The sequence below is a fragment of the Salvelinus fontinalis genome, unplaced genomic scaffold, assembly GCF_029448725.1.
Source record: "Salvelinus fontinalis isolate EN_2023a unplaced genomic scaffold, ASM2944872v1 scaffold_0002, whole genome shotgun sequence".
NCBI lineage: Eukaryota > Metazoa > Chordata > Actinopteri > Salmoniformes > Salmonidae > Salvelinus > Salvelinus fontinalis.
In genome coordinates, this window is record NW_026600211.1 from 85,840 (window position 1) to 111,247 (window position 25,408).

At 49.4% G+C, this 25,408-nt stretch overlaps 2 protein-coding genes across 6 annotated transcripts; one reads left to right on the plus strand and one right to left on the minus strand.

Moving 5' to 3' along the window:
- Positions 1 to 761: 761 nt before the first annotated feature.
- On the minus strand, positions 762 to 12,303 carry LOC129841845 (E3 ubiquitin-protein ligase RNF115-like). Its single transcript, XM_055910163.1, has 9 exons — positions 12,295 to 12,303; positions 11,846 to 11,904; positions 11,639 to 11,693; positions 11,153 to 11,466; positions 10,944 to 11,012; positions 10,583 to 10,655; positions 9,322 to 9,415; positions 971 to 1,086; positions 762 to 881 (listed from the first exon to the last, which is right to left on the minus strand). Exons 1-9 carry the CDS (start codon positions 12,301 to 12,303, stop codon positions 762 to 764), a joined length of 909 nt encoding a protein of 302 aa, XP_055766138.1.
- Positions 12,304 to 13,884: 1,581 nt separating this feature from the next.
- On the plus strand, positions 13,885 to 25,297 carry LOC129841895 (DNA-directed RNA polymerase III subunit RPC3-like). 5 transcript variants are annotated; one of them, XM_055910245.1, is made up of 14 exons: positions 13,885 to 14,112; positions 14,737 to 14,886; positions 14,959 to 15,223; positions 15,305 to 15,523; positions 15,656 to 15,732; positions 16,541 to 16,645; positions 17,026 to 17,199; positions 17,334 to 17,385; positions 17,509 to 17,569; positions 17,681 to 17,831; positions 17,902 to 18,003; positions 19,733 to 19,782; positions 23,588 to 23,737; positions 25,148 to 25,297. In XM_055910245.1, the coding sequence occupies exons 1-14, from the start codon at positions 13,900 to 13,902 to the stop codon at positions 25,224 to 25,226; spliced, it is 1,848 nt and encodes a 615-aa protein (XP_055766220.1). In that variant the 5' UTR covers positions 13,885 to 13,899; the 3' UTR covers positions 25,227 to 25,297. The 5 variants fall into 5 exon arrangements, 4 of the variants coding, with proteins under 4 accessions (XP_055766220.1, XP_055766218.1, XP_055766219.1 ...); XR_008757427.1 differs by lacking the exon at positions 13,885 to 14,112 and adding an exon at positions 14,264 to 14,459 and having other exon boundaries at positions 23,588 to 24,571; XM_055910243.1 differs by lacking the exon at positions 13,885 to 14,112 and adding an exon at positions 14,143 to 14,233 and having other exon boundaries at positions 23,588 to 25,297.
- Positions 25,298 to 25,408: the final 111 nt, after the last annotated feature.

Sequence of the window (25,408 nt, forward strand, 5' to 3'; positions counted from 1 at the left end):
GACACAGAGGAATGAGGCAGAGATGAAGGGATGACACAGAGGAATGAGGCAGAGATGAAGGGATGACACGGAGGAATGAGGCAGAGATGAAGGGATGACACGGAGGAATGAGGCAGAGATGATGGGATGACACAGAGGAATGAGGCAGAGATGATGGGATGACACAGAGGAATGAGGCAGAGATGAAGGGATGACACGGAGGAATGAGGCAGAGATGAAGGGATGACACGGAGGAATGAGGCAGAGATGAAGGGATGACACAGAGGAATGAGGCAGAGATGAAGGGATGACACGGAGGAATGAGGCAGAGATGAAGGGATGACACGGAGGAATGAGGCAGAGATGAAGGGATGACACGGAGGAATGAGGCAGAGATGAAGGGATGACACGGAGGAATGAGGCAGAGATGAAGGGATGACACGGAGGAATGAGGCAGAGATGAAGGGATGACACGGAGGAATGAGGCAGAGATGAAGGGATGACACGGAGGAATGAGGCAGAGATGAAGGGATGACACGGAGGAATGAGGAAGGGATGACACGGAGGAATGAGGCAGAGATGAAGGGATGACACGGAGGAATGAGGCAGAGATGAAGGAGGTATATCCTTCAGAAAGTCCTCATCTCCCGTGGGCAGTAGTTCGTAGAGAAGAGGGGGATGAGGGTCAAAAAAGTGGAATGAAGGATGGATGAGATGGAGATTAAAAGGAGGTCAGAGGAGAGGTGCGATAAGGCGATGGAGGGATGAGGGGGAGGTGTATTTCAGAAGGACCATCTCTCCTGTGTGCGGGGGTCCGTGTTTAGAGAGGGGGATTCTGGGGGGTTCTGGGTGTTGCTGTCTTCTCCATTCAACCCCTTCCTACACACAGGACACGTATCGTGCTGCAGAAAGAGAGAGAGGAGAAAATCAGTTACAAACGTCTTCAAAACATTCCTCCTACTAAATATTACCCCACCCTCCTCCTCCTCACCATTTCCAGCCAGGGTACTATACAGTCTGAGTGGAAGAAGTGGTTGCAGGGTAGCTGTCTGACGGGCTCTCCCACTGCAAAGTCCTCCTTGCACACCGGACACTCCATACTGCAGTCTGGAGACACACACACACCTTTTTTATTATCTAGTATTACATTCCTGTTATAAATGATCATACAGAAGTATCTTACATGCAGGTAAAATACTCCATATTACAGTATACAGAGAACGGGGGAGAGATGGGAAGACTGAAGGGATGATGAAGCAGGGGTTACATTAGATGTTTGTGTTGAACCTTTATTTAACCAGGCAAGTCAGTTAACAACAAATTCTTATTTACAATGACGGCCTACCAGACATTAAAATAACTGAAGCCTAACATCTGATGCCAAATTACTGAGTGGCTGGTTGAGATGATTTCAGAGAAATAAGTAGCACTCTTAATGACAAGAGACAGAGAGACAACAGCTATGTGGGCCCTGAGACAGAGAGACAACAGCTATGTGGGCCCTGAGACAGAGAGACAACAGCTATGTGGGCCCTGAGACAGAGAGACAACAGCTATGTGGGCCCTGAGACAGAGAGACAACAGCTATGTGGGCCCTGAGACAGAGAGACAACAGCTATGTGGGCCCTGAGACAGAGAGACAACAGCTATGTGGGCCCTGAGACAGAGAGACAACAGCTATGTGGGCCCTGAGACAGAGAGACAACAGCTATGTGGGCCCTGAGACAGAGAGACAACAGCTATGTGGGCCCTGAGACAGAGAGACAACAGCTATGTGGGCCCTGAGACAGAGAGACAACAGCTATGTGGGCCCTGAGACAGAGAGACAACAGCTATGTGGGCCCTGAGACAGAGAGACAACAGCTATGTGGGCCCTGAGACAGTAAGACAACAGCTATGTGGGCCCTGAGCCAGAGACAACAGCTATGTGGGCCTTGAGCCAGGGGAGACAGACAGAGAGGGAGAGAGTGAGACAACAGCTATGTGGGCCCTGGGCCAGGGGGGACAGAAAGACAGACAGAGAGGGAGAGAGTGAGACAACAGCTATGTGGGCCCTGGGCCAGGGGGGACAGAAAGACAGACAGAGAGAGAGGGAGAGAGAGACAGTGAGACAACAGCTATGTGGGCCCTGGGCCAGGGGGGACAGAAAGACAGACAGAGAGGGAGAGAGAGAGAGACAGTGAGACAACAGCTATGTGGGCCCTGGGCCAGGGGGGACAGAAAGACAGACAGAGAGGGAGAGAGAGAGAGACAGTGAGACAACAGCTATGTGGGCCCTGGGCCAGGGGGGACAGAAAGACAGACAGAGAGGGAGAGAGAGAGACAGTGAGACAACAGCTATGTGGGCCCTGGGCCAGGGGGGACAGAAAGACAGACAGACAGAGAGGGAGAGAGAGAGAGACAGTGAGACAACAGCTATGTGGGCCCTGGGCCAGGGGGGACAGAAAGACAGACAGAGAGGGAGAGAGAGAGAGACAGTGAGACAACAGCTATGTGGGCCCTGGGCCAGGGGGGACAGACAGAGAGACAACAGCTATGTGGGCCCTGAGCCAGGGGGGACAGAAAGACAGACAGAGAGGGAGACAACAGCTATGTGGGCTCTGGGCCAGGGGGGGACAGAGAGAGAGACCGAAAGAGAGAGACCGAGAGAGAGGGTGAGACAGAGGACAGATGTGTGTGTGTGTGAGAAAGACAAGAACAGAGGACAGGAGCGAGCGAGCGAGAGAGAGCAAGAGCGAGAGAGAGGTCCTCATTACCCCAATGAGTCAGCAGCACAGCTATACTAGCTTATTTACAGTACCAGTCAAAAGTTGACACACCTCATTCAAGGGTTTTTCTTTATCTTTATAATTGTCTACATTGTAGAATAACAGTGAAGACATCAAAACTATTAAATAACATATGGAATCATGTAGTAACCAAAAAAAGTGTTAAACGAATCTAAATATATTTTATATGAGATTCTTCAAAGTAGCCACCCTTTGTCTTGACAGCTTTGCACACTCTTGGCATTCTCTCAACCAGCTTCATTAGGTAGTCACCTGGAATGCATTTCAATTAACAGGTGTGCCTTGTTAAAAGTTAATTTGTGGAATTTCTTTCCTTCTTAATGCTTTGAGCCAATCACTTGTGTTGTGACAAGGTAGGGGGGTATACAGAAGATATCCCTATTTGGTAAAAGACCAAGTCCATAGTATGGCAAGAACAGCTCAAATAAGCAAAGAGAAAGGACAGTCCATCATTACTTTAATACATGAAGGTCAGTCAATCCGGAACATTTCAAGAACTTTGAAAGTTTCTTCAAGTGCAGTCGCAAAAACCATCAAGTGCTGTGATGAAACTGACTCTGATGAGGACCGCCATAATGCCACTTTAATAATGTTTACATATCTTGCCTCACTCATATCATATGTCTATACTGTATTTTATACCATCTATTGCATCTTGCCTATGCCGCTCTGTCGTTGCTTATCCATATATTTATATGTATATATTCTTATTCCATTCCTTTACTTAGATGTGTGTATATTAGGTAGTTGTTGGGGAATTGTTAGATTACATGTTAGATATTGCTGAACTGTCAGAACTAGAAGCACAAGCATTTCGCTACACTCATAATAACATCTGTTAACCATGTGTATATGACCAATAAAATGTAATTTGATAGGAAGGGAAGACCCAGAGTTATCTTTGCTACAGAGAATAAGTTCATTAGAGTTAACTGCACCTCAGATTGCAGCCCAAATAATTGCTTCAGAGTTCAAGTAACAGACACATGTCAACATCAACTGTTCAGAGGAGACTGCGTGAATCAGGCCTTCATGGTCACATTGCTGAAAAAGAAACCACTTCTAAAGGACACCAGTAAGAAGAAGAGACTTGCTTGGGCCAAGAAGCACGAGCAATGGACATTAGATTTTTGGTTCCAACCGCCGTGTCTTTGTGAGACGCAGAGTAGGTGAACGGATCATCTCAGCATGTGTGGGTCCCGCCGTGAAGCATGGAGGAGGAGGTATGATGGTGCTTTGTTGGTGAAACTGTCGGTCATTTATTTAAGGCACACTTAACCAGCATGGCATTCTACAGCGATATGCCATCCCATCTGGTTTGGGCTAAGTTTGTTTTTCAACAGGACAATGACCCAACACACCTTCAGGCTGTGTAAGGGCTATTTTTATTTTTTTATTTCACCTTTATTTAACCAGGTAGGCTAGTTGAGAACAAGTTTTCATTTGCAACTGCGACCTGGCCAAGATAAAGCATAGCAGTGTGAACAGACAACAACACAGTTACACATGGAGTAAACAATAAACAAGTCAATAACATGGTAGAAAAAAGAGAATCTATATACAATGTGTGCAAAAGGCATGAGGTAGGCAATAAATCAAATAATTACAATTTAGCAGATTAACACTGGAGTGATAAATCATCAGATGATCATGTGCAAGAAGAGATACTGGTGTGCAAAAGAGCAGAAAAGTAAATAAATAAAAGCAGTATGGGGGTGAGTTAGGTAAATTGGGTGGGAAGTTTACAGATGGACTATGTACAGCTGCAGCGATCGGTTAGCTGCTCGGATAGCAGATTTTTAAAGTTGTTGAGGGAGAAAAAAGTCTCCAACTTCAGAGATGTTTGCAATTCGTTCCAGTCGCAGGCAGCAGAGAACTGGAAGGAAAGGCGTCCAAATGAGGTTTTGGCTTTAGGGATGATCAGTGAGATACACCTGCTGGAGCGCGTGCTACGGGTGGGTGTAGCCATCGTGACCAGTGAACTGAGATAAGGCGGCACTTTACCTAGCATAGCCTTGTAGATGACCTGGAGCCAGTGGGTCTGACGACGAACATGTAGCGAGGGCCAGCCGACTAGGGCGTACAGGTCGCAGTGGTGGGTCGTATAAGGTGCTTTAGTAACAAAACGGATGGCACTGTGATAAACTGCATCCAGTTTGCTGAGTAGAGTATTGGAAGCTATTTTGTAGATGACATCGCCGAAGTCGAGGATCGGTAGGATAGTCAGTTTTACTAGGGTAAGTTTGGCGGCGTGAGTGAAGGAGGCTTTATTGCGGAATAGAAAGCCGACTCTAGATTTGATTTTGGATTGGAGATGTTTGATATGAGTCTGGAAGGAGAGTTTACAGTCTAACCAGACACCTAGGTATTTATAGATGTCCACATATTCTAGGTCAGAACCGCCCAGGGTGGTGATGCTAGTCGGGCGTGCGGGTGCAGGCAGCGAACGGTTGAAAAGCATGCATTTGGTTTTACTAGCGTTTAAGAGCAGTTGGAGGCCACGGAAGGAGTGTTGTATGGCATTGAAGCTCGTTTGGAGGTTAGATAGCACAGTGTCCAGGGAAGGGCCGGAAGTATACAGAATGGTGTCGTCTGCGTAGAGGTGGATCAGGGAATCGCCCGCAGCAAGAGCAACATCATTGATGTATACAGAGAAAAGAGTCGGCCCGAGAATTGAACCCTGTGGTACCCCCATAGAGACTGCCAGAGGACCGGACAACATGCCCTCCGATTTGACACACTGAACTCTGTCTGCAAAGTAGTTGGTGAACCAGGCAAGGCAGTCATTAGAAAAACCGAGGCTATTGAGTCTGCCGATAAGAATATGGTGATTGACAGAGTCGAAAGCCTTGGCCAGGTCGATGAAGACGGCTGCACAGTAATGTCTTTTATCGATGGCGGTTATGATATCGTTTAGTACCTTGAGCGTGGCTGAGGTGCACCCGTGACCGGCTCGGAAACCGGATTGCACAGCGGAGAAGGTACGGTGGGATTCGAGATGGTCAGTGATCTGTTTGTTGACTTGGCTTTCGAAGACCTTAGCTAGGCAGGGCAGGATGGATATAGGTCTGTAACAGTTTGGGTCCAGGGTGTCTCCCCCTTTGAAGAGGGGGATGACCGCGGCAGCTTTCCAATCCTTGGGGATCTCAGATGATACGAAGGAGAGGTTGAACAGGCTGGTAATAGGGGGTGCGACAATGGCGGCGGACAGTTTCAGAAATAGGGGGTCCAGATTGTCAAGCCCAGCTGATTTGTATGGGTCCAGGTTTTCCAGCTCTTTCAGAACATCTGCTATCTGGATATGGGTAAAGGAGAAGCTGGGGAGGCTTGGGCGAGTAGCAGCGGGGGGGGGGGGGGGGCGGGGCTGTTGGCCAAGGTTGGAGTCGCCAGGAGGAAGGCATGGCCAGCCATTGAGAAATGTTTGTTGAAGTTTTCGATTATCACGGACTTATCAGTGGTGACCGTGTTACCTAGCCTCAGTGCAGTGGGCAGCTGGGAGGAGGTGCTCTTGTTTTCCATGGACTTTACAGTATCCCAGAACTTTTTGGAGTTAGAGCTACAGGATGCAAATTTCTGCTTGAAAAAGCTGGCCTTTGCTTTCCTGACTGACTGCGTGTATTGGTTCCTGACTTCCCTGAACAGTTGCATATCGCGGGGGCTCTTCGATGCTATTGCAGTTCGCCACAGGATGTTTTTGTGCTGGTCGAGGGCAGTCAGGTCTGGAGTGAACCAAGGGCTATATCTGTTGTTGGTTCTGCATTTTTTGAACGGAGCATGCTTGTCTAATATGGTGAGGAAGTAACTTTTAAAGAATGACCAGGCATCCTCAACTGACGGGATGAGGTCAATATCCTTCCAGGGTACCCGGGCCAGGTCGATTAGAAAGGCCTGCTCGCAGAAGTGTTTTAGGGAGCGTTTGACAGTGATGAGGGGTGGTCGTTTGACCGCGGACCCGTGGCGGATACAGGCAATGAGGCAGTGATCGCTGAGATCTTGATTGAAGACAGCAGAGGTGTATTTGGAGGGCAAGTTGGTCAGGATAATGTCTATTAGGGTGCCCATGTTTACGGATTTAGGGTTGTACCTGGTGGGTTCCTTGATGATTTGTGTGAGATTGAGGGCATCAAGCTTAGATTGTAGGACTGCCGGGGTGTTAAGCATATCCCAGTTTAGGTCACCTAACAGAACAAACTCTGAAGCTAGATGGGGAGCAATCAATTCACAGATGGTGTCCAGGGCACAGCTGGGAGCTGAGGGGGGTCGGTAGCAGGCGGCAACAGTGAGAGACTTATTTCTGGAGAGATTAATTTTTAAAATTAGAAGTTCGAACTGTTTGGGCATAGACCTGGAAAGTATGACAGAACTTTGCAAGCTATCTCTGCAGTAGATTGCAACTCCTCCCCCTTTGGCAGTACTATCTTGACGGAAAGTGTTATAGTTGGGTATGGAAATCTCAGAGTTTTTGGTGGCCTTCCTAAGCCAGGATTCGGACACGGCAAGGACATCAGGGTTGGCAGAGTGTGCTAAAGCGGTGAGTAAGGCAAACTTAGGGAGGAGGCTTCTGATGTTGACATGCATGAGGCCAAGGCTTTTTCGATCACAGAAGTCAACAAATGAGGGTGACTGGGGACATGCAGGGCCTGGGTTTACCTCCACATCACCCGAGGAACAGAGGAGTAGTAGGATGAGGGTGCGGCTAAAGGCTATCAAAACTGGTCGCCTAGAGCGTTGGGGACAAGGAATAAAAGGAGCAGATTTATGGGCGTGGTAGAATAGATTCTGGGCATAATGTGCAGACCAGGGTATGGTGGGGCACGGGTACAGCGGAAGCAAGCCCAGGCACTGGGTGATGATAAGAGAGGTTGTATCTCTGGACATGCTGGTCTCAATGGGTGAGGTCACCGCATGTGTGGGGGGTGGGACAAAGGAGGTATCAGAGGTACGGAGAGTGGAACTACGGGGTCCATTGCAAACCAAAACAATGATAACTAGCCTGAACAACAGTATGCAAGGCATATTGATATTTGAGAGAGACATACAATAAGGCATAAAGTGATTGCAGGTCTTGATTGGGAGAGCTAGCTAAAACAACAGGTGAGATAACAGCAGCTAGTCAGCTAACACAGCAACAGAAGGTAAAAAAATGGCGACGACTAGGCAGAGAGGGTCGGATTAACTACACACAGATCCTGAGTTAAAGCACAGAGCCGACAGATAAAACACAAATAAACAGAATGGAGTACCGTGAATTAATGGACAGTCAAGCAGGCATCAGCTATGTAGCCAAGTGATCATAGTGTCCAGGGGGCAGCCGTAGATGGAGCAGTGAGACCTCCACTAAGCTAGCACGCGTTTAAAGTTAGTAGCCCGGGGGGTGGTCTGCTCAGACTGAGGGGGTCTGCTCAGACGGAGGCCGGTTGAGGGCACAGCGGATGGGGGATTCGTCTGCAGACCAGACGTGGTCGTGTCGACAGAGAATCCATGCCGGATGGCGATGGCGAAAGAGAGGTTGTGAATTGTAGAATTGTGTTTGCTAACTGGTGCTAGCTTCCTGGCTGCGCTAGCTGCAAGATAAGCTAGCAGTTAGCAGACCGGGGCAGGCAAGTTAGCAGTTAGCAGACCGGGGCTAGCAAGTTAGCCTTTGGGGGACGTTGCGATGGGGGGGAAGTCTGTTTTTGCCTCTTCGTGCGGTGACGTCGATAGACCAGTCGTGGAATTAGTAGGGTTCCAGGTAGCTCTAGGTAGCTAGCAGGCCTAGTAGGTTAGTAGAATGGGCCTTCAGCGGGCGTCACGCCTGAGGGGCCTGTTGGAGTCCTCGGGCAGATTATGTCGGTATTCCAGTCGTAGAGGATCGGCGGGGTTCCGTGCTCCGACCAAGACGGGGTGATGGAGGGCTGCATCAAATGGCCTCCACAATTATTTTTATTTTATTTAACTAGGCAAGTCAGTTAAGAACAAATTCTTATTTTACAATGATGGCGACACAAGGCCAATTGTGTACCGCCCTATGGGAATCCCAATCACGGCCGGGATGTGATTCAGCCTGGATTCGAACCAGGGACTGTAAAGCTGTATCTAACATGTAAGCCTCTTGCACTGAGATGCAGGGCCTTAGACCGTTGCGCCACTCGGGAACACAATCACCTGACCTCAACCCAATTGAGATGGTTTGGGATGAGTTGGGACCACAGACTGAAGTAAAATCAGCCAACAAGTGCTCAGCATATGTGGGAACTCCTCAAGATTGTTGGAAAAGCATTCCAGGTAAAGCTGGTTGCGAGAATGCCAAGAGTGTGCAAAGCTGTCATCAAGGCAAAGGGTGGCTACTTCGAAGAATCTAAAACTTAAAATATATTTTGATTTGTTTAACACCTTTTTGGTTACAACCAAAAAAGTGTTATTTCATAGTTTATGTTTTCACTATTTTTCTACAATGTAGAAAATAGTAAAAATATAGAAAAACCCTTGAATAAATAAGCGTGTCCAAAATTTGGATTGGTAGTATATAGGCCATGGCACTATGGAGAGACTGGCAAGGAGGTAAAGGACTGACCTGCTTGATCCTGAGACACGTTGACTGTAGGAATGGAGGAGATCTTCTCTTTCTCTGCAGGAGGAGGGCCCGTGTTCTCAAACTGACCTAACAACTACACACAGGTAGACAGAGAACATACATCACAATGGTTGCTGCAGGAACTATAAGAACAGCTTTACAATCCACCTTTGTGCTGTAAGCTGTGTGCTAACCTAGCATGATACAACAAAAGAGTAAAACCATCAGAAACACCCTGGAAAAGATAGAGAGAAAATAACAAGAGAACGGCTAAACCCTCATTAGCATTCTGGGTCTACCAACATCCATATAGCATTCTGGGTCTACCAACATCCATATAGCATTCTGGGTCTACCAACATCCATATAGCATTCTGGGTCTACCAACATCCATATAGCATTCTGGGTCTACCAACATTCATATAGCATTCTGGGTCTACCAACATCCATATAGCATTCTGGGTCTACCAACATCCATATAGCATTCTGGGTCTACCAACATCCATATAGCATTCTGGGTCTACCAACATCCATATGGCATTCTGGGTCTACCAACATCCATATGGCATTCTGGGTCTACCAACATCCATATAGCATTCTGGGTCTACCAACATCCATATAGCATTCTGGGTCTACCAACATCCATATAGCATTCTGGGTCTACCAACATCCATATAGCATTCTGGGTCTACCAACATCCATATAGCATTCTGGGTCTACCAACATCCATATAGCATTCTGGGTCTACCAACATCCATATAGCATTCTGGGTCTACCAACATCCATATAGCATTCTGGGTCTACCAACATCCATATAGCATTCTGGGTCTACCAACATCCATATAGCATTCTGGGTCTAACCAACACCCATATAGCATTCTGGGTCTACCAACATCCATATAGCATTCTGGGTCTACCAACATCCATACAGCATTCTGGGTCTACCAACATCCATATAGCATTCTGGGTCTACCAACATCCATACAGCATTCTGGGTCTACCAACATCCATATAGCATTCTGGGTCTACCAACATCCATACAGCATTCTGGGTCTACCAACATCCATATAGCATTCTGGGTCTACCAACATCCATATAGCATTCTGGGTCTACCAACATCCATATAGCATTCTGGGTCTACCAACATCCATACAGCATTCTGGGTCTACCAACATCCATATAGCATTCTACGTAGTATAAAGTAATAGTTGCTTAGTGGCCATACATACCAAATCATGTGAATGGGGTTTATGCGTGCGTACCTGTGTGATGACTGCGTCCAGTCCCCCCTGTCCCCAAGCATAGTCCCCTGGGTTAGAGTGTAACATACCCGTCCTAACAGACAGAGAGAGGAGGTCAATTACAGTTAAAGATGAAACATCCAGGAAATATCCTGTTTCACACATGATGAACAGCTACAATATGTGTTGTGATTTAGGTTTAAATGATAGGGTCCCAGGGGTGCTGGCTGAGGCACACCCATAACAAGTCAGGGAACATTCAAATATTCATGTTGATCCACCTCACTATTTGTAAGGAATCCACAAGAGAAAGTGTGTAAGTCAAACTGTGGACTTACATAATGTATAACCACTGCTTACATGGCAGTAAGAAGGTTCTTACCAAGAGAGGGGAGGTGAGCCAGGAACTCCAGAGTTGGCAAATAGACCAGCCAGAAACTGTTGTACTATCCTACAGAGAGAGAAGGCACACACATCAGTCAGGAATGAGATCAGCAGAATATTGAAAACTTTGTTTAGAACCTGCAAATCCTGACTGATCAAAACAGCCATATCAATATCAACATGGCATCGTAAGAAGAGGAGTCTCACCCCTCTACGGCAGGCGAGCGGTCAGGTCTGCTGCTCCCTCTGGAGCGGTACCTCCGCTGACTGTGCAGGCGAGGGGGGCGACCGGGCCCCCAGTGTTCCCCCCCTCCCAGAGGACCCCCCAGGGGTCCTCCTAGCCCAGCAGGGACTGACCCTCCAATAGGACCTCCTCCCAGGCCTCCTAGCCCTCCCAGCCCCCCCAGACCTAACCCCCCTGCTCCTACCCCAACCCCTCCACCAGGGACCCGGGGCTCTGAGTCTGGACTGTCACCATCCACTGTGAAAGGCCTCTCTACAAACAACAGGTGCCACAGCTGCTGAGAGAAATGAGGGGTGACGGTGGAATGGAGAGAGGGACAGTGGAAGGGAGAGAGAGATAGAGAAAGCATGTGAAAGAAAGATGGGATCACAAAGGTACATTTAGTATCACAGTAGACATTTGCACCCCCCCCCACCCCTGTACCCTCCAGGCCACAGTGCATATCATACCTCTGCAAACTGTGTGGCTGTGTCATCTGTCCCGTTAGCGCCACCCTCTAGCAGACTGAGGGAAACAGCACACAGGAGGCAGAACACAGCATTAGTAACATCCAACATCTATACACAGTCATTCTCCACCACCTTCCATTCACTCTGCCTAGCCTATATCTGGTATTTTCATTAAAGCTACAGACATAAGAAACAAGATATTCTCACCTGGAATCTTCTGTTACCTCCTCTATAAAGCCAGACTCACACCTGGGACAGATGTACTCCTGCAAAAACACACAATACCACACACTCAGAGAGTACATGAGTCACACCGTGTTCTATATAGGGCTGCAGAGGGTTTCTGTCTATGCAGGGGTTTCTGTCTGTAGAATGAGGAAATGTCTAGTAGAGATCTGTGGCAGAGTCAGGATATAGCCTGTTTGAACATAGCATTAAGCAGGAACATACAACATGTAAAGTGGAAGTTGTCATCGAGAAGTATTCTTCCCTGGCACCAGTGTTGAGTTCACTCACAATGGGATTAGGCCTATGACACAGACATGTTCTTTATTCCACAAAACAAAAGGACACTTGAACTTGAAGTGAACCTCATTCCAAAATTGTTCAAAACCTGTATTGCTGTATGCAATATTGTGTGTAGGCTTAGGCTATGCCTCAGCCATTGTCATCTGGTGAAAACATACAGATACTATGCCTGAAATAAGGCTTTAGATGGACAGGCACAGGGTTCTGCCATGTATGTTTGAGGCATGCACCCTCTCTCTTTCAGTGGATGTCTTGGGGAGGTGAGACAGATGAACTGCTTATATGCCGTCAGTGAATGGGCATGGCTGAAACATGCCTCAGCAGCACAGAGAGACAGTGTGACACAGTGAGACCAGCAGGCAGAGTTAGTCTGTGGGTAGGCTAGATCAGGGTTTCCCAAATTCACCCCCAACCCCAGTACAAGTTTAGTTTCTTGCCTTAGCGCTTCACAGCTGATTCAAATAATCAAAGCTTTTATTTAACTAGGCAAGTCAGTTAACAAATTCTTATTTACAATGACGGCCTACCCCGGCCAAACCCGTACTACACTGGCCCAATGGGACTCCCAATCATGGCCGGTTGTAATACAGCCTGGAATCGAACCAGGGTAACTGAGATGCAGTGCCTTAGACCGCTGCATCACTCTGGAGCCCAAGCTTGATGATGGGGGGGGCCGGACCGAGTTTGGGAAACCCTGGGCTAGATGTCTCGGACCCATAGGCACAGATCTATTTCCCAATAAGACGGAAATCACAAAACTGGCCTTAGGTCCGTGTCTAGGCCTACTTCAGCCTCCTCCCAGATTTAGCTTCAATGGCAGGAAGGGAATAAACAGGGGATTACCAGCCTGCCTCTCACTGACCAGCCTAACATACACAAAGGTATCCTAGCTAACGTTGGTTTAGACAAGCAGACTGAGTGACTATCTGACACATTGACAGACTGCCAGAGACTGCGAGTCAATAACAAACAGATAGCTACACAACTAGCTAGCTAAATGCAAAATGTTAACGTTAGGTGTCATAACGTCTCTTCTAGAATGAACGCAGTCAATACGGAATAATGTAGTTAAATAATTAGGGTCAAGCAGTCAAAATATTGTGCAATCTCTTTCTACATTTTACTTTCAGTTTTATTGTGAAAGTTAACTGTGCCACATTCAGTTGCCAAACGTTCACGAACGTTGCAGATAGAATGCGTAAATAGAGCCTACATGATGTATCGTTCTACATAATATTTTCTATCTGAACGTGCCAAACCGTTGTGTCCTGCTGAACGCGTCCCAGGCCAAGGAAACCCCCGTATTCCCTCTGCTTTAGTAGGACAAGGAGTAGCCAGACTGGCCGAGTTACGTTGAAATATCCATTAGAATCCCATATAACTACCTCCTCGAGGAATTCAGGAAAAGCACACAAAACCCACCTCGAATAAGGTTAGCATTACATCAAATAACACCAGTTACTCAGGAACGGTTATTCAACCATGCCAGTATAATCTTTAACAATTACTGTACATAATGTCTTTGTTGAAGAAATTAGTTTAGAAATCCTATTGTTAAAGCGAGCAACAACAAACATCAACATTGTTTGTTTGCTAGCTAGAGCCAGTGCCGAGGGCCCTACTGGCTAGCCGTCTACAGTTAGCAGCTAGCTAGTTAAACAACTACTGCTATTTGCTGGACTCAGATTCGGTTGTCAACCGACGGAAAAGAACAAGACCTGCATTGAACAGCCATGATCGGGAAACGACTGACTTACCGGGAGCTTGGGGCTTACTTCTCCCTTACAACAATGACAGAAGAACCGATGCAGGGGAACCGCCGCAGCTTCCGCCATCTTCCCCAGAATAGCACAAACAGTGACGTTGGTCCTCCTGCATACCAAAGAGGGTGGTCCGCCAACATCCCTTCATGCAATGCGCAACTCTTTGGGAAAATAAGCTTACCTGTGAGGGCGGAAATTCGTTGTGTTGTGGCACTGGCAATCACATGTGTTTGGGATTCTGAAGTTGTTTTGCGAGGATTGTCCCGAAACTCATTTCATGATCTGAAAAGGGTGTTTTGCAAAGGTTTGTGAGCATGGCAGTTAAGTTATATTCACGCAGGTTCCACTGCATCGGCCTCCCGGGTGGCGCAGTGGTCTAGGGCGCTAGCTGCACCACCAGAGTCTCTGGGTTCGCGCCCAGGCTGGGCTAGGATCGTGCCCAGGCTCTGTCGCAGCCGGCCGCAACCGGGAGGTCCGTGGGGCGACGCACAATTGGCATAGCGTCGTCCGGGTTAGGGAGGGTTTGGCCGGTAGGGATATCCTTGTCTCAGTATGTAAAATGTAATGAAATGTAAAAATTGTAATAAAATGTATGCACTCTACTGTAAGTCGCTCTGGATAAGAGCGTCTGCTAAATGACTAAAATGTAATGTAAATGTTATAAAATTAAAGTTGTTAGTAAATGTTGTTGAAAAGCTGTGATTTGGTTACCGGTTTTAGTGTCATCATACTTCTCAGCGTAAGTATATTTCGATGAACAGTCCAAAAACGTGTTGTTGACCTGTTCCCCGGTTCCTCCTGTCTCAGCATATGACTGCCCAGGAGGTGCGGCTGTGTGGCCTGCTGCTACAGGAGCACTTTGGAGAGGTGGTGGAGAGGATAGGCACTCACCTGCTCAGAGGAGGGGCACAGAACCTCAGGACCATCGCCAATGAGACCAACACACCACTGGACCTGGTACCACACAAACAAACACACACACATAAAACATATTGTTCAACCTAGGTGGTGACCCTGTCTCTTCTGCAGGTGAAGAAGTCTCTGTGTGTGTTGGTACAGCACGGTGCTTGTGAGTTCGGGTCGGGCCGGCGAGGCCCCGGGAGCCCAGTGGAGTACCGGGCCAGCTGTGAGCGGGTTCTAAGGGTTCTGCGGTACCCGCGGTACATCTACACAGCTAAGACCCTGTATGGAGACACAGGAGAACTCATCGTGGAGGAGGTCCTACAACGAGGCCATATGACCATGAGCAACACGGTCAAGACTGTAGCTGACCGACTCACTCATAACATGGAGGGTGTGTGAGAGAGCGATTACAAGATGTATGATTATTCTATATTTTCTTCTCCTTCTGTCCTCATGATTTTTCTCTCTGTAGAGGGTCATAGTATGGAGTACAGTGAGGTGGTCTCAGCCTTCTCTAAGCTGGTAGAGACTCACTTCCTGCAGCGCTGTCCTCCGGTGGCCGAGATTGGAACTGCAGCCACCTCCATTACCCCGGCGACCCCCGGCACCCCTGCCGCCTCCGCCTCCACTGCCCCCCCAACAGCAGAGAGCAACCCTGACTGCTACAAGCTGCCCCATGTTACACTCATAGGTACCGCAAACACTTTGTCTCATATAACACGTAGTACCTTTTCACCTGTGTGCATACCCACATGTAAACCTCCTGCTATATGTAATTCAGTAAATACTTGCTATACACTCGCTTGTTGTGTTTGTGGGGCAGGTTGCGGGAAGCGCAGACGCTCCAGTGACGATAGTGAGGAGCAGAGAGGAGGGAAGAAAGCCAAGATGGACTCCGAGGTCAGACCCTCTACCCTTGACACAGAGATAATGGGCTGCTATAGAGACCTTGACACAGAGATAATGGGCTGCTATAGAGACCTTGGCACAGAGATAATGGGCTGCTATAGAGACCTTGACACAGAGATAATGGGCTGCTATAAAGACCTTGACACAGAGATAATGGGCTGCTATAGAGACCTTGACACAGAGATAATGGGCTGCTATAGAGACCTTGACACAGAGATAATGGGCTGCTATAGAGACCTTGACACAGAGATAATGGGCTGCTATAGAGACCTTGACACAGAGATAATGGGCTGCTATAGAGACCTTGACACAGAGATAATGGGCTGCTATAGAGACCTTGACACAGAGATAATGGGCTGCTATAGAGACCTTGACACAGAGATAATGGGCTGCTATAGAGACCTTGACACAGAGATAATGGGCTGCTATAGAGACCTTGACACAGAGATAATGGGCTGCTATAGAGACCTTGACACAGAGATAATGGGCTGCTATAGAGACCTTGACACAGAGATAATGGGCTGCTATAGAGACCTTGACACAGAGATAATGGGCTGCTATAGAGACCTTGACACAGAGATAATGGGCTGCTATAGAGACCTTGACACAGAGATAATGGGCTGCTATAGAGACCTTGACACAGAGATAATGGGCTGCTATAGAGACCTTGACACAGAGATAATGGGCTGCTATAGAGAGTCAGAGAACCTTGTTCTGTTTTTCTTTTACTCCTCTCAATAAGGAATGGAACCGTTTGGAATGACTTGTGCCTCTTTCTATCCCCTCCCTCTCTTTCCAGTCGTGTGGTGATGAGGGGATCTACTGGCAGGTGAACTTTGAGAGGTTCCATCAGCACTTCAGAGACCAGGCCATCATTAGTGCTGTGGCCAGCAAACTGGACCAGGTCAGTGTCACAGACCCCTACAGACCACCTCCGTATGCTTGTAGACCTCCCCCATTAAATCTCTCCTGGTCTAAGTCGGTGATTCCCAAACTGAGGGGTTAGCAGGGAGGGCGTGGTGTGGCCTAGTTAAATAAAAAATAAATGGCAACATTTTCTCTGCACTTCAAGACAAAATGTGTAGAATTGCAGGAAAGCTTTAAACCTACAAGATGTTTTCTCCACCAACACGACGGGTGTGAACAGTTTGTATCATGAACAGTGCTTGTGCCCATATTAATTGATGTGTCATACGGGATGTTCCCCAATGCTGGAAGGGGGGCCTGAGTGAAAAAGACCGCTCTCTCTACCCCCCCCCCCCCCCCCCCCCCCCCCCCACACAGACCAGTAGTGAGATTGTGAGGACTATGTTGAGGATGAGTGAGGTCACCACCACACAGACCGCCACCTACACTCAGCCCCTCTCAGCCAATGAGATCTTCCGCTCCCTCCCGCCCAACTACAGCATCAGCAGACCAATCCTGGACCAGTACCTCTCCCTTCTGGTGGATGACCCGGTAGGAGCAGATCTAGGATCAGATTCCCCTCCCATATCCCAACCTTAACCATTGGGAGATCAATTGCAGAACTGACCTTGGATCAGGGCTAGGGGGCTGGTAAACTGCTGTTTCTCCCTCCCTCTGTTCCTCAGATGGAGTTTGTGGGGAAATCAGGTGACAGTGGAGGAGGAATGTACGTGGTCAGTATCCTTTTACAACCCTGATGAAACCTGTTTGAGTTTCTCATCCACACACTATTGTATAATAGGTCATTTCCAGTATTTCATGATACAGTTGTAAGTGGTCGTTTCTTGACTGACCACTCAGATCTCCAAAGAGCCCTGGCCAACCTGGCGAGAGCTACACTGGAGTCTGTGGTACAGGAGAGGTTGGTGTGTTTGTCAGAGTTGGTCTGTGTCCATTTACTCTGTTTATGTCTCTGCCCACGGTGGCTACATAGCTTGTAGGGTGTCATTCATTCAACCTTTCCCATTGTCAGGTTTGGCTCGCGGTCGGCTAGGATCTTCCGTCTGTTGCTAAGGAAACGTCACCTGGAGCAGAAGCAGGTGGAGGACTTTGCTATGATCCCTGCCAAGGAGGCCAAAGACATGCTGTATACACTGCTGTCAGAGAACCTGGTACAGCTACAGGTAACACACAAATACACACACACTATACAAACCATACATTATCATGCTCACCTGTGTTTTTCCACCCTAGGAAATCCCTAAGACTCCTGACCACGCCCCTTCACGTACCTTCTACCTGTACACTGTCAACCAGCTGCCTACTGCCCGCCTACTGCTACAACACTGCTACAAGGTACACATTCAAACTAAGCTATACTATGAGCAGCAGGATGAAACACTGATATTGCAGATGAACGTGATGCAAGATGTTGCACTCGTGACAAAATATTTGCGAACCTGAGGCGCAGTGGTAGTGCTGCAGTTTACTGAACACATATTGTCCACATTGACACATTAAATCCCCAGCCTCTTTCTTTCTCTCTTCTACAACTGTACCTTTACATCTACATTTTAAACTGTCTAAATAGAGGAAATACGGAAGGAGAACGAGTCAAAAATATACTTTCAGTTTATTAGGTACACCTATCTAGTACCAGGTCGGAACCCCCATTTGCCTCCAGAACAGCCTGAATTCTTCGCGGCATGGACTAAATGTCGGAAACGTTCCACAGGGATGTTAGTCCATGCTGATGCGATGACATCACACGGTTGCTACAGATTGGACAGTGGTACACCACCGCCACCAGCCTGCACCGTTGACACCAGGCAGGATGGGTCCACGGACTCATGCTGCTTACGGCAAATCCTGACTCTTCCATCAGCATGACGCAACAGAAACCGGGATTCGTTGGCTGTTTTTCCACTCATCAATTGTTCACTGTTGGTGATCTTGAGTCTAGTGGAGCCACTTCTTCTTGTTTTTAGCTGATAGGAGTGGAACCCAGTGTGGTCGTCTGCTGCAATAGCCCATCCGTGACAAGGACCAACGAGTTGTGCATTCCAAGATGCCATTCTGCACACCATTGTTGTACTGTGCCGTTATTTGCCTGTTTGTGGCCGGTCTGTTAGCTTGCACGGTTCTTGCCTTTCTCTTTCGACCTCTCTCATCAACAAGCTGTTTTCGCCCACAGGACTGCCGCTGACCGGATGTTTTTTGTTTGTTCATTCTCGGGAAACCGTAGACACTGCTGTGCGTGAAAAGCCCATTACAGCGGCCGTTTCTGAGATCTGGCATGCCTGACACCGACGATCATATCACTCTCAAAGTCGCTTAGGTCACTGGCTTTGCTCATTCTAACATTCAATCAAACAGTAACTGAATGTCTCAATGCCTGTCTGCCTGCTTTATATAGCAAGCCACGGTCACGTGACTCAGTCTGTAGGAGCGATATATTTCCGTGAATGTGGTGGTGTACCTAATAACCGGTGAGTGTATATCTGCGTGTGTACTTTACGGTGCTGCAACTTGATCGCTTCAGGACCACAACAGCAGAGACATTTAGTGTCGCAATTCACACTCCATTGTTGCGGAAGCCCGCCTGATATTGCTTCTACATCTGCATTGCTTGCTGTTTGGGGTTTTAGGCTGTGTTTCTGTAGAAGCGCTCTGTGACATCTGCTGATGTAAAAAGGGCTTTATAAATACATTTTGATTTGATTGCTGTTTACTTCGTGCACCGCTGACTTGACAATTAATGGTGGACGTCTGTCTTGCAGATAGGGCTGGGAATTGCCAAGGACCTCATGATATTATCACAATACTTAGGTGCTGATACGATATGTATTGCGATTCTCGCGTTTCTATATGCAATGCGATATTGCGATTTGATGTTCCAAACATATTGCTCGCTATGTGTCTGCTGCAGAGAGACGAGAGCGCATGAGAACGTTTGTTTTGATCAGTCATGGAAATAAAAGTGCAGAAAATCTGTTGGCTTAGTATTATAAAAAGATGGAGAACAGGTCCAAAACAATATTGCGATATGTAACTGTATACATTTTTCCCCCATCACTACTTGCAGACAGTGGCTAATCTGATTGAGAGGCGCCTCTTCGAGACCAAGGAGAACAAGTGAGTTTATTGATTGATTCCTAAGTGGATGGATGTGTCACGTTCCTGACCTGTTTTCTGTTGTTTTGTATGTGTTTAGTTGGTCAGGACGTGAGCTGGGTGGGAATTCTATGTTGTGTGTCTAGTTTGTCTGTTTCTATGTCAGCCTAGTGTGGGTTCTCAATCAGAGACAGATGGTAGTCGTTGTCTCTGATTGAGACTCATATATAGGAGGCTTGTTTTGTGTTGGGTGTTTGTTTCCTGTCTCTGTGATTGTCTGCACCAGATAGGTCTGCCAGGACTTTTGGTACAGCGAACAACCAACAGAGCAAAAACACTCGTTCTGAAGGACAATTCAATCAGCAGAGATGGCACAGGAGACCAATCAGAGCCAAGCGCCCATGCTTTGTGCCACCGGCTGTGGTTTCTTCGGAAACCCCAGGACCAGTGGCATGTGCTCTGTCTGCTATAAGGACCACCTGACCAGACAGAACAATGGAGGAAGCCCGCTACAGAAACACCCACCAAACCCGGACCAAGCAGCGTGGCAACGGGCAGCAGCAACAGCAGCAGCGGTACAAGGAGGAATGGACATGGGAGGAGATTCTGGACGGAGAAGGACCCTGGGCAGAGCCAGAGGAGTGTCGCCGTCCCAAAGCGGAGCTGGAGGCATCAAAAGCGGAGAGGCGGCATTATGAGGCGCTTGCAAGGCAGAGTGGCTGAAAACCCGAGAGGCTCACCCAGGGGGGGCTAAAGGGGAGTGTGGCGAAGCAGGGTTGGATACCTGAGCCAACTCCCCGGGCTTACCGTGGAGTGAGAGGGCGTCGTACTGGTCAGACACCGTGTTATGCGGTAAAGCGCACGGTGTCCCCAGTACGCGTGCTTAGCCCAGTGCGGGCTATTCCACCTTGCCGCACTGGGAGGGCTAGGTTGGGCATCGAGCCGGATGTCATGAAGCCGGCCCAACGTATCTGGCCTCCAGTACGTCTCCTCGGGCCGGCGTACATGGCACCAGCCTTACAGGTGGTGTCCCCGGTTCGCCTGCATAGCCCAGTGCGGGCTATTCCACCTCGCCGCACTGGCAGGGCTACGGGGAATATTCAACCTGGTAAGGTTGGAGAGGCTCAGTGCTCAAGAGCGCGTGTCCTCCTTCACAGTCCGGTATATCCGGCGCCACCTTCCCGCCCCAGCCGAGTACCACCAGTCCCTACACCACGCACCAGGCTTCCAGTGCATCTCCAGAGCCCTGTTCCTCCTCCCCGCACTCGCCGTGAGGTGCGTGCCCTCAGCCCGGTACCTCCAGTTCCGGCACCACGCATCAGGCCTATAGTGCGTCTCAGCCGGCCAGAGTCTGCCGTCTGCCCAGCGGTGCTTGAACCGCCCATCTGCCCAGCGCCGTCTGAGCCGTCCGTCTGCCCAGCGCCGTCTGAGCCGTCCGTCTGCCCAGCGCCGTCTGAGCCGTCCGTCTGCCCAGCGCCGTCTGAGCCGTCCGTCTGCCCAGCGCCGTCTGAGCCGTCCGTCTGCCCAGCGCCGTCTGAGCCGTCCGTCTGCCCAGCGCCGTCTGAGCCGTCCGTCTGCCCAGCGCCGTCTGAGCCGTCCGTCTGCCCAGCGCCGTCTGAGCCGTCCGTCTGCCCAGCGCCGTCTGAGCCGTCCGTCTGCCCAGCGCCGTCTGAGCCGCCCGTCTGCCCAGCGCCGTCTGAGCCGTCCGTCTGCCCAGCGCCGTCTGAGCCGTCCGTCTGCCCAGCGCCGTCTGAGCCGTCCGTCTGCCCAGCGCCGTCTGAGCCGTCCGTCTGCCCAGCGCCGTCTGAGCCGTCCGTCTGCCCAGCGCCGTCTGAGCCGTCCGTCTGCCCAGCGCCGTCTGAGCCGTCCGTCTGCCCAGCGCCGTCTGAGCCGTCCGTCTGCCCAGCGCCGTCTGAGCCGTCCGTCTGTCAGGAGCCGTCTGAGCCGTCCGTCTGCCCAGCGCCGTCTGAGCCGCCAGCCAGTCAGGAGCCGCCAGAGCCGCCAGCCAGTCAGGAGCCGCCAGCCAGTCAGGAGCCGCCAGCCAGTCAGGAGCCGCCAGCCAGTCAGGAGCCGCCAGCCAGTCAGGAGCCGCCAGCCAGTCAGGAGCCGCCAGCCAGTCAGGAGCCGCCAGCCAGTCAGGAGCCGCCAGCCAGTCAGGAGCCGCCAGAGCCGCCAGCCAGTCAGGAGCCGCCAGAGCCGCCAGCCAGTCAGGAGCCGCCAGAGCCGCCAGCCAGTCAGGAGCCGCCAGCCAGTCAGGAGCCGCCAGCCAGTCAGGAGCCGCCAGCCAGTCAGGAGCCGCCAGCCAGTCAGGAGCCGCCAGCCAGTCAGGAGCCGCCAGAGCCGCCAGCCAGTCAGGAGCCGCCAGCCAGTCAGGAGCCGCCAGCCAGTCAGGAGCCGCCAGCCAGTCAGGAGCCGCCAGCCAGTCAGGAGCCGCCAGCCAGTCAGGAGCCGCCAGCCAGTCAGGAGCCGCCAGCCAGTCAGGAGCCGCCAGCCAGTCAGGAGCCGCCAGAGCCGCCAGCCAGTCAGGAGCCGCCAGAGCCGCCAGCCAGTCAGGAGCCGCCAGAGCCGCCAGCCAGTCAGGAGCCGCCAGAGACGCCAGCCAGTCAGGAGCCGCCAGAGACGCCAGCCAGTCAGGAGCCGCCAGAGACGCCAGCCAGTCAGGAGCCGCCAGAGACGCCAGCCATGAGCTGCCCTACGGTCATGAGCTGCCCTACGGTCATGAGCTGCCCTCCGGTCATGAGCTGCCCTCCGGTCATGAGCTGCCCTCCGGTCATGAGCTGCCCTCCGGTCATGAGCTGCCCTCCGGTCATGAGCTGCCCTCCGGTCATGAGCTGCCCTCCGGTCATGAGCTGCCCTCCAGTCATGAGCTGCCCTCCAGTCATGAGCTGCCCTCCAGTCATGAGCTGCCCTCCAGTCATGAGCTGCCCTCCAGTCATGAGCTGCCCCTCAGTCCGGAGCTGCCACTAGTCCGGAGTTGTCCCTCTGTCCTGAGCTACCTCTCTGTCCTGGGCTACCTCTTTGTCCTGAACTACCTCTCTGTCCTGAGTTGTCTCCTCTATTGTAGAGGGGAGTTGGTGAAGGTTCCTGGACCATGGTCGGGGGCGAGGGTCGCCACTCAAGGGACGCTAAGGAGGTGGACAAAGACAATGGTGGAGTGGTGCCCTCGTCCACCGCCGGAGCCGCCACCGCGGACAGATGCCCACCCAGACCCTCCCCTTGAGTTTTAGGGGTGCTCCCGGAGTTCGCACCTTGAGGGGGGGGGTTCTGTCACGTTCCTGACCTGTTTTCTGTTGTTTTGTATGTGTTTAGTTGGTCAGGACGTGAGCTGGGTGGGAATTCTATGTTGTGTGTCTAGTTTGTCTGTTTCTATGTCAGCCTAGTGTGGGTTCTCAATCAGAGACAGATGGTAGTCGTTGTCTCTGATTGAGACTCATATATAGGAGGCTTGTTTTGTGTTGGGGGTTTGTGGGTGTTTGTTTCCTGTCTCTGTGATTGTCTGCACCAGATAGGTCTGTCTCGGTTTCTGCACATTTTGTTATTTTGGATGTTGTTTGTAGTGTTTCACTTGTTATTTTTATTAAACATGTTGAACACTAGCCGCGCTGCACTTTGGTCCAATCCTTGCTACTCCTCTTCGGATGAAGAGATGGAGGAAGCCCGCTACAGGATGGATAGATTTGGTTTTATTTTCTAAGTTTCCTGCTAAGGTCTCTTTAGGTCTGCATATTGACTTATAGAGGACCACAATGGAAAAAAGTCTGACTTTGTGTATATAATCCTCAGCAATTTTGGTACATGTACAAGACTTCCTGTGTTTGATTGACAGGCGTCTGCTGGAGAAGTCCCAGCGAATCGAGGCGATCCTGGCGTCGCTGCAGGCCAGCGGGGCGGAGCCTGAACAGCTGACAGAGGTGGAGGAGATGATCACTGCCCCCGAGAGACAGCAGCTAGAAGCCCTGCGACATCACATCAACAAGTACTGCATTACCACTGCACCTTAATTACCACTGCACCTTAATTACCACTGCACCTTAATTACCACTGCACCTTAATTACCACTGCACCTTAATTACCACTGCACCTTAATTACCACTGCACCCATTCTATAGATCTATAGAGACAGCAGCTAGAAGCCCTGCGACATCACATCAACAAGTACTGCATTACCACTGCACCTTAATTACCACTGCACCTTAATTACCACTGCACCTTAATTACCACTGCACCTTAATTACCACTGCACCTTAATTACCACTGCACCTTAATTACCACTGCATCCATACTATAGATCTATAGAGACAGCAGCTAGAGGCCCTGCGACATCACATCAACAAATACTGCATTACTACTACTACTAATACACACATGCTATAGATCAGGGATGGGCAACTTTGATGGGGATGGGGGCCACAAAAAATATGAAGATCGCAGGTCTGCGCAACCACATCCATACCCACTCATCAGAGCCGAACCTTTTAGGGGCCCTAAGCTAGGAGAGAATGCATTTACTTTTTAGAGTACATTTCCTGCAATTCTACACATTTTGCCATAAGGTGGAGAGAAATGTTTTCCATTTTTAATATGCTATCTGAGTGAGAGTGATTAATTCGACCATGTTTACTGCTAGTTTAGATAAGACTAACAATGTAGAAAATGATAGCTGACTTGGATGAGTGACTGTCAGTGACTGACACAAGAGAAACTGCTGATGCAAAACAAATGTCAAAATGACACCTTGTGTGTTCTACTATTCTAACTCAACAGTAAGTTGAGACCTCCAACTAGAAGACCTACGACGTCACATCAACAAGTACTACTACAATACTACTACTAAATCAAATCAAAGTTTATTTGTCACGTGCGCCGAATACAACAGGTGTAGACCTTACAGTGAAATGCTTACTTGCCAACGGTGCCATTTTTAGGTAAACAATAGATAAGTAAAACAATTAAAACAACAGTAAAAAGAGAGTGGAAAAACAGCAGTAGTGAGGCTACATACAGACACTGGTTAGTCGGGCTAATTGAGGTAGTATGTACATGTAGGTATGGTTAAAGTGACTATGCATATATGATGAACAGAGAGTAGCAGTAGCGTAAAAGAGGGGTTGGCGGGTGGCGGGACACAATGCAGATTGGCTACCCAGACTATGTTCGGGGGCACCGGTTAGTCGGGCTAATCGCCCTGCGGTTGGAGGCCGAGCAGTTGCCATACCAGTCAGGATGCTACTGCTACGACACCCATACTATATACCTATAGACAACAGCTAGAGGCCTACGACATCACATCAACAAGTACTACCACATACCTGTTACTACTACACTGATATTACTAATACTGCTACATTACTGTAGCTTTATTACCTCCTTTCTTTTCTCCCTGAAGGTTGGACTCTACAGAGAACCAGGTGGATGAGACTGTCTTTCTACTGGAGTCCTACATCTTCTCTACCAAGACCAAGTGAGAGGGAGGGAGGGAGGGGAGAAACACAATGGACATGAAGTTGCATCAATAAAATATATTTGGGTTTTCATATACCTGACTCAGTTGGTGCTTTTTTTGCCTGACGTACAGACGTCGTTATTTCAGTTATATGTTCAACAATGTCTGCTAGTGTGAAAGTGTTTTTCTTTTATACAAGGAAGT